The sequence below is a fragment of the Arvicola amphibius genome, chromosome 4 (genome assembly GCF_903992535.2).
Source record: "Arvicola amphibius chromosome 4, mArvAmp1.2, whole genome shotgun sequence".
Taxonomy (NCBI): Eukaryota; Metazoa; Chordata; class Mammalia; order Rodentia; family Cricetidae; genus Arvicola; species Arvicola amphibius.
The window spans coordinates 22,201,423-22,210,800 of NC_052050.1; the positions used below are offsets into that span (position 1 = coordinate 22,201,423).

General features: G+C 46.0%; 1 protein-coding gene across 1 annotated transcript; it reads left to right on the forward strand.

The window, feature by feature from the left end:
- Window positions 1-285: 285 nt before the first annotated feature.
- On the forward strand, window positions 286-8,798 carry LOC119813221 (keratin, type I cytoskeletal 20). The gene is made up of 8 exons (XM_038328425.1): window positions 286-696; window positions 3,430-3,512; window positions 4,842-4,998; window positions 5,324-5,485; window positions 5,661-5,786; window positions 6,582-6,802; window positions 7,461-7,498; window positions 8,391-8,798. Exons 1-8 carry the CDS (start codon window positions 286-288, stop codon window positions 8,486-8,488), a joined length of 1,296 nt encoding a protein of 431 aa, XP_038184353.1. The 3' UTR covers window positions 8,489-8,798.
- Window positions 8,799-9,378: the final 580 nt, after the last annotated feature.

The following is a 9,378-nucleotide window of genomic DNA, read 5'->3' on the forward strand; positions in this document are numbered from 1 at the left end:
CTCACTCCTTTTGTTCCCTGTGTTTATTAAAAAGAAATACACACCCCACCCCCAGAAAAGCCCTTAAGAAGCGCCTCTAGTGGTCATTTCTGGAATGAGATGAAACATATTGCTGTACAGAAGGGAGGAGGAGTAGAAGGGTGGACTGTGTCACTCCTGAGGTGACATGGCAGCAGAGGAGGAGTGTCTCGCCTGAACTCTATAAAAGGTCAGCTCTACAGCACCGTGAGACACACAGGCTGTGCTCCAACTCCAGGCTGCAGCTGTTGCCTCCCAGAATCCAAGATGGATTTCAGTCGTCGAAGTGTTCACAGAAGTCTGAGTTCCTCCTCACAAGGCCCAGCACTTAGCATGAGTAGCTCCGTGTATAGGAAGGGGGGCATGCAGCGTCTGGGGGCCGCACCCAGTGTCTATGGTGGAGCTGGAGGCCACGGCACTCGCATCTCTGTCTCCAAAACCGTAGTGAACTATGGCAGCAATCTCTCCGGCGGAGGGGACCTGTTTGCTGGCAATGGGAAACTAGCAATGCAGAACCTCAATGACCGGTTGGCCAGCTACCTCGAAAAAGTGCGGTCCCTGGAGCAATCCAACTCCAGACTTGAAGCCCAGATCAAGCAGTGGTATGAAACCAATGCGCCTAGCACCATCCGGGACTACAGTCCCTACTACGCACAAATCAAAGACCTGCAGAACCAGGTAAGTCATGAGGCCTCTGTTTTCTACATTTCTCTTTTAGTTGCATAGTAGATCAAGGGGGGTGGGTGTATATGCTAGGTGAACCCTAACATACAAAGCAGATTAAGTTGAAATTTATAACTAAAAAATGTATTTTATCAAGTGGTATAAGAGTAAATAGGATGAGTTTAACCCACACCTTTTTCTAAAATTTCAACCTAATTGCATATAAAATATGATAATTTTATCACGCAAAATTACTTTCTGTGTCTTTGCCATGACTTACAATGTTGGGTCCTCATGGAGAATAATCTCATTTTTAGAAGAACTTCAAGGGTTTCTATGTGAGTTTCCCCTAGTCTTCATTGACTTTGAATACTCAAATCATTTTAAAAGAGATTTTTCGTTTTTCATTTATATAACTTTATATTTGAAATATATCATACTATGGGTATAAATAAAGAGTTCAGAGTGGAGACAAAATGCAGATATTAATGGTTTCTGTACTGACTGACAGATGGGTGGTTGGATGAATGGAAGGAATCGTTTTTGATACAAGCCCTCACTGTACACCCCAGACTAGTCCAAGTGCTTACTGTGTATCCTAGGCTAATACAAGCCCCCACTGTGTATCCCAGGCTAATCCAAGCCCTCACTGTGTATCCCAGACTAGTCCAAGCCACCGCCATGTGTATCCCAGGCTAGTCCAAGCCCCCAGTGTGTATCCCAGGCTACTCCAAGCCCTCACTGTGTATCCCAGACTAGTCCAAGCCCCCCCCCCATGTGTATCCCAGGCTACTCAAAGCCCTCACTGTGTATCCCAGGCTAGTCCAAGCCTTCACTGTGTATCCCAGACTAGTCCAAAACCTCACTGTGTATCCCAGGCTAGTCCAAGCCCTCACTGTATATCCCAGGCTAGTCCAAGCCCTCACTGTGTATCCCAGACTAGTCCAAAACCTCACTGTGTATCCAAGACTAGTCCAAGACCCCACTGTGTATCCCAGGCTACTCCAAGCCCTCACTGTGTGTTCCAGGCTAGTCCAAGCCCTCACTGTGTATCCCAGACTAGTCTGGACCTCATCACTCTCCTGCCTCTATCTCCTCAGCACTGGGATTAGCCACTATGCACAGTTCTGATAACTGGACTTTTTAATGCCCTGTTTAATTATCTGCTAACCATCACCAAGCATTTTATAAAGCACTTAGGCAATAACGAAATGGTCTATTGCCCCCAATTCAAATTGATTGCAATCCTATCACAGTCTGTCCCTGTGTCATCTGACATAGGTGGGGTTCTCTCTCCTCTCTTTTTTATAAACCCAGTGGAGCAGAAGTGGGAGACTTTGCTCCTGACTGAAGATGTCAAGCACAGCACACACCCTACTTATCTAATCAAAGAAAGCGCTCCTTTCTCTTTTGCTTATGTTTAAAATCATTGCCCCTTTAGAGCAAAGGCCATTGAGTCCCCATGGACCTCTTTTCTTGAGCTGTCAGACTTCACAGAAAGGATCAGCTCATGAAGCTAAGGTGATTACATCACCCTCATCAGGGCTTTTCTTCAGGCTTTCCCTGAAGCACATTCCATATAAACCAATTGTTCTCCAGCACTTCTCTCAAGGTTGATGCTTCTGAATTGACTTGGGGATTATCCACAATACCTAGGAGCAGCCACTAGTGCCTACTAGCTGGAAGTCTCTCAAGGGAACTCTCTGCAGGAATGGCTACTGAAAGAGATGGATCAGTCTAATGTTTTCTAGGAATAGACTCCCAGTCTGCATGGATCTTAAAGAATACAGTGCTTGCCTTGCAAGCCCGAGAATCTGAGCTCGATTCCCAGAACCCAGGTTAAAAAAGGAAAAAAAAAATTGGAGAATGATGGTGAGCACATGTAATTCTAGTGTTGGAAAGGCAGAGACAAGAAGAGCCCTGGGGCTTGCTGAACAGCCAGCCCGACCTACTTGATGATTTCCAGGACAGTGAGGGATCCTGCCCTTCGCAAAACATGTGGATTATACCCAAGGAATGACATGCACAATTGTCTGTCCTCTGACCTCCACATGCATGCACCCATACATATGTACATGCACACACAGAGAGAGACATTGGGGAGAGGGGCAGAGAGAGATCCAGGATGGATCCATCCTTCTGTCCTAGTACCTAATTCCTACCAGATGGCAACTACTCATTCACCCACTACTTCGTAGACACTAGCTGGGTACCGAGCCTCACACAGAGAGTAATGTGTCAGTAAATAAAGTGTTTTAGGTGAAATCAGGTGTGGACCACAGCAATTATCACTCAGAGGGATATAGGAGGAAGGCTGTGCAGAGCCACAGAAGCCAGGGCACAACCACTTCCAGACCTGAAAACTATCAGTGAAGGCCCCGCCCCCTCAAAGCCATGGTGGCAGAGCTGAGAGGTGAAGGTGTGGGAGCTCACCAGGTGAGAATGGCTTACAGCAAGGTTCCGGGTATGAACAGGGCCACAGACAAGGCCCTTAATAAGGTTCCGGGATGTGAATGAGTTCAACTTTCATTTTGTACGAACACAAGAAAATGGAGCAGACGAAGAGTCCTGTTCTCACTCTGTGGCATGAACGCCTGTGCCGTCTTCCTCTCAGTCCTTCTCACGTGGACAATCCTGAAATGGACATCGCTGCTGGTGTCATTACCGTTGTCTCTGAGGACAAATAAGATCATTGCAAACTCCTGCCCTGACGGAAATGTCATTCTGTCCCTCTCTTATGTTTTTCAGATTAAGGATGCGCAAATACAAAATGCCCGCTGCGTCCTGCAAATTGACAACGCTAAGCTGGCTGCAGACGACTTCAGACTGAAGTAGGTGCTCTAGATCACAGGAAATGTAGGATGTATGGGGGTGGGTTGTTTTGGTTTTTGTTTTTGAGATAGGCCCTTGCTATGTGGTTCACACTGGCAAACAAAATCAGATCGACAGAAATCTGCCTTCACGCCCAGCACCGTGGTAAATGTTCTGAAAAAGAAATCTTTTCAGTAGTTTTTTCTCACTTATTTAGAATGTGGATGTGGAGGTGAGAAGGAGGGGAAAGAGTGTGAGAGAGGGAAAGGGGTAGGGAAGGAAGAGGAAGAGGATGGGGAAGCCACAGCACATGTGTGGGGGTCAGGGGACATTTTGCATTTCTCCCCTTCCAACTGGAACCAATCCATGATTAGTTCTCTTTAAATACTGTCCACCTTCTTGGACACACTCACATGACCGCGCTCCCTCCGAATTGCTCAGCAATAGGGCTTCCTGGCCCAGTCTTCAGGGTGTGTCCACACTAAAAGCACTGCCTGTGGAAGGACAGGGTTTTGATGCTAGCGGAGGTGAAAAAGAAGGAAATTAAAAAGTAGATCCAAAGGGGACGCCATGAGATTTATGAACCCGGTCCTGCTTGGCCAGAGGCTGTTCTGTTATGGCTTAGGCTTGCTTTGGTGTATTAACTTGTGTCTTTGCCAGATGATTGCAGAGGAAAAGAAATGACTAAAATGACTCACATCAGATGCATCTGTTTAACAAAATTATGAAAATAAGCTCACCCTGTAAAATTTCCCTTTGGGTTATCAGTTTCTGAAGTGTTTGGTGGGGGGGTTGTTTGTTTAACTTGGGATATTTTTATTTTTTGTTGTTGGCTTGGTTTGGGCTTTTTGCTGTTTCCTGTTGTTTTTACAGCCCTTGGGATCAAGTCCAACACTCTACCACCCAGCTACATCCCTAACCCCTAAATTCATACACTTTTCAAAAGTGTAAATGAACAGAAATTATATATAGTTATAGAGTCTTATGTGAATAAACACTTGCATGCATGTATGTCTTGCACCATGTGTGTGCCTGGTGCCCACAAAGATCAGATCATAATCCCTGGAACTGGAGTTATGGGTGGTTATAAGCCACTAAGTGGGTGCTGGGAATTGAAGCAGGGTCTTCTACAAGGGCAGCCAGTGCTCTTAATCACTGAGCCATCTCTACAGCCCCAGGGACAGATTCTGATACAAAGCAAATGATCTGGTTCCCAGGTTCTCATCCACTTTTCACAAACATGTGAAGGGGGTTGGGATAAAGGGCAGGAGCTGATCTATCTCGTGTCACATCATGTCCTCCATTAGCTTTAGAAGGACTGTTACACCTGCATCTTAATTCATTCCCAGGTTTGAGACCGAGAGGGGGATGCGTGTCACTGTGGAAGCTGATCTCCAAGGCTTGAGCAAGGTTTTTGATGACCTGACCCTTCAAAAGACAGACTTGGAAGTCCAGATTGAAGAACTGAGCAAGGACCTGGTCCTCCTCCAGAAGGAGCATCAGGAGGTGAGAGTCGCTGGGACATTTAGGGAATGCCGAGGTGGCTCTAATAGCAAAATAATAAAAATGAGAAGAGAAACAGGAAGAAGAGGTGATGGCAGTGATGGAGAGAATGTCAATCCTGCCAGCCACCCTAACTACTTTGCATGGCATTGCTTTCCCTTAAAAACCTGAAAGGAGTGGGCCAGACCCCAGGAAGCCTTCTTCCTGTCTTCTCTCGTCTTTATTCGTGCCCAGTGAAGGAAGTCACAAGATTCATTATATCTTTTCCTCCCGGTCTGATCTGAGAATGTGCTTCAGACTAAACACAATCGGAATCTTACTCCCACAGGAAGTCGATGCTCTGCGCAGGCAGCTGGGCACCAATGTCAACGTGGAGGTGGATGCTGCTCCAGGCCTGAACCTGGGAGAGATCATGAATGAGATGAGGCAGAAATACGAAGTCTTGGCACAGAAGAACCTCCAAGAGGCCAAAGAACAGTTTGAGAAACAGGTAATTCGCGAGTGTGAGCAGGTGTGTTGCTCTATTCTCCAGAGCAGAGCCTATTGTTGGTTTCTCTTTTTCCAGCCTCTGTTTTCTTTCTCTTCTTCTTCCCTCTCCTTTTCTGGTCTGCCCTCCTCTCTTTTATGTCTCTCTTTGCTCATTTTCTTAATTCTTGGAACTTTAGAGCGCAGCCCTGCAGCAAGAAGTCACCGTGAACACCGAGGAACTGAAAGGGACCGAGCTGCAAGTCACGGAGCTGAGACGAACCTACCAGAACCTGGAGATCGAGCTGCAGTCTCTCCTCAGCATGGTGAGCCCCTCTGGCCTCCCCTGCTCGGTCTAGTCTGTGCTGACCAAGGCCTGTGTGTTCACAACTCTAGAAGCACAGACTCCTGTCAGAAGCAGCCTCTCCCCTTGCAGAGCCAAAGAGGAAACAGGTTCAACAGCCAATAATAACCACATGGCAGAAAGAAGCAGAGGAAGGGTAATGACCTGTCCAATCACAGGGGAAAGTGTAGATCTTGAAGATTCCACTGGGAAAATTGCATTTATCTGAGATCTTAAATCAAATATGAGTAGAAACATCGCAGGCTAAGCAAGCATCAGCCACCGCAAGTTATGCCAGCAACACTACCAAGATGACTCTATGGTGTTCTGCTTCCAGAGTCAGGGCCAAAGGGACATAGTCGGCTGGTTGATGTCCTAGTGGTGGAAAGCAGAGAGAAATAACTGAGCTGTGGGGCAACTCTTAGAGTTGATTCTCAGAAAAAAAATACAAGAAGAAAAAACAGCAAAATACCTTATCAGTTTTGCCTGCACTTCATCGAGGCAGGCATGACATCATCCCAGGTCAAGGAAGTAAATCTTGATCTTGTGGCACAGTGCAGCACACTGAAGGGACAGTAGACACAACACTCAAACAAAACAAGTCCAAGAGATGGCAGGTGTAGCTGGCTGGTGGGTCTGTCGAGTTGGGAAGAACCTGAAATCTTGAAAAATGGGTACTGCTCAAAGGCTGCAAAAAATTCTTCCCAAAAGACAAAACAATTGTGTGGCTTACTTCAAGGCAGCCATAAGAAACACCCTCCTTGTCTGTCACTCTCAGAAAGAGTCTCTGGAGCGCACCCTGGAGGAAACCAAGGCTCGTTATGCCAGCCAGTTGGCAGCCCTCCAGGGAATGCTGAGCTCCCTGGAGGCCCAACTGATGCAGATCCGGAGTGACACCGAGCGCCAGAACCAGGACCACAATGCCCTTCTGGACATAAAGACCCGGCTTGAGCAGGAGATCGCTACCTACCGCCGCCTTCTGGAAGGAGAAGACATAAGGTAAGTACCTTCGGGTGTGTGACCCAGTCTGTTTGCAATTCTCTTTCACAGTCCTTGTCAAGGCAATCCTCCACACACAGGCAATTTTACACACACAAGAAGGAGATGACAATATAGCAAATAGTATAAAACACCCCAACCATCAATAGCCTTTGAATGAGGCCTTCGGGCAGGCCTGCGTCAGAAGATGGTTCTCTTAATGATACCGATGGCACTTGTATTCATTCTTATTGAATGTGAAACTGGATGCACAGTAACTCATTGCACTGCTCCTGAATTAAACCACAGGCCACAGAGGCCCCTGGGAGCCAGTTTGTAAACACGCAGAACTGAATTGGCTGCTTGCAAACACAAGTTCAAGGACATCGGGAGAACATAGATTTGTACTTCCATCCTAATTGTTTTTCTTCACTATAGACATTTCCAGTAGATGACAAGCAGGTTGGTATTGACACTGTGTGTTTTCCAAGCTAAAAAGTAGAACACTTTAGTGTCAAATAAGCATAGTCCAAGGGACAGAAGTAGGAAAATAATATTTATCCACCCATCAACCCAGACTCTGATCAACAAAAGAACATGGAGGGAAGTTCCCCAGCTTTGATGAGGAAATAATGCTTTGTTTCTGCTTCTTTGCTTTAAAAAAAATTGACAACCACAGAACTACAGAGTACCAGTTGGCCACTTTGGAAAGTAAGGGTAAGTGTTCTGACCTTGTGCACAGATTCTATGATGCTGAAACCTTAGCAGCCCTCTAGCAACTGTCTGTCGCTGAGGAAAGGTCAAAAATGGAGGGTACTCGAAAGCACAATTAAGAACCAGGTTTCTATTTACTTACTTAGTGGACGGTTGCATGTGTGTGTTCATGTGTGTGTGCCTCTGTGTGTGTGTCTGTCTGTGTGTGTGTGTGTGTCTGTGCCCATATGAAAGTCAGAGGACATGTATGCCACCACATCCAATTTGAAAAAAAAAAGGAAGGAAGGAAGGAAGGAAGGAAGGAAGGAAGGAAGGAAGGAAGGAAGGAGGGAGGGAGGGAGGGAAGGAAGGAAGGAAGGAAAATATGAAGGAAGGATGGAAGGAAGGAAGGAACAAAGGAAGAAAGGAAAAGAAAACCCCGGGTTCTAGCACCAGAACTCAGGTCTCCACACTTCTTTAGCAAGCACTTTACCAGCTGAGTTCTCACTAGTCCCAAGACATCAGGATTCTAAAAATCTTGTATGCCTTGTAAAGAATCGCTCCAAGTGGGGATCTTGGCACAGTCACTATGACGAGGAAATTTTCTTAGCCTGTGCTATTGCTCAGACAGTGATCCTGAAAAGGAAATATAACTAAAATATGGATTTCACTAGAAAGTGTCTGTGTCTATCTAAGGGGGAAGGAGGGCAATATATAAATTTGGGGAGAGTGATATATTGTCTGTGCTTTTTTATAAAGTCAACTTAAGGTTACACAAGAAAAAGAATAGGTTCAGGGCTTTTATTTTTCTCTAAGAAAAGGAAATAAATGAAAGCGGCAATAACTGGAAGTGGGAAGGTATAACAGGGTAGCCACGGGCCTGTTCCAACCTCTAATGTTTCATACGCACACACAGATACCAAGAAAACCAGGAAGATTAAGACCGTGGTAGAGGAAGTGGTGGATGGCAAGGTCGTGTCCTCTGAAATCAAGGAGGTGGAAGAAAGGGTATAGCCCCCTGCCAGGGGAGGCTGCTCCAGCTGAAAATGAGAGAAAGTGGCCTTCAGAAAACACCATCAACACTGCGCAGTGATTACGGTGGGATGGGGAGTCTACATATCAGTCTCTGTAATTAAATATGAATGTTCTCGCTCTGCGCTGAAGTGTTTGCAAGATTGAACCAGGGAGTACCAGACTATTTAAGCCTTCATCACTGCCATCTCCATCACAAGGCCCATTCATCACAGGCCCCTTCATTTATACTGCAGCTCTCAGTTGGAGGAGTTCTAACAAATTGCAAATAAACCTCTCTGGGTTTGTGTTTTGTTTTCTTCTTGTTTCTGAATTGCTAAAACCAGCGGTAGGGAGCCTGTGAGTTCTCCATGGAGGCAACTTCCTAGGTAATCTCATTGGATTTGTTTCCTTGAAGCAGATCTTGGCCTTTCCCCATTGTCTCTGCTACCACTCCTGGTTCAACTGAATTCTTTGAATAATTTAGAAGAATTTCCAGTCACAAATGATGAACAAAATTAGAACAAGGCTCACGATGATTGAAATGGGACTCAGTTAAGGGCAAGACTAGACCGAAGGTAGAATGTGTCTTCTTTTCATAATGAACTGCTGAATCCATTGGGTGTCGCTTCATTTGGTGAATCTGGAGTATGAAATGTCTCTCATGGTTTTTTGGGAACTGCTTTCATGAGACACAACGACACACTGAGACATCCACCTTTGTAGCAGGTGCAGCTTAGGGGCCTCCTGTGGGCCCGTGGGTTGTACGATAATTACCATTAATCCTAGAACATGACCATCACTCCCAAATACAAGGCTGCTGTCCATTGGCAATCATTCCCAGTCGACAATGATTCCTGACCCCGACCTTGGTCCAGAGATGTGCGCACACA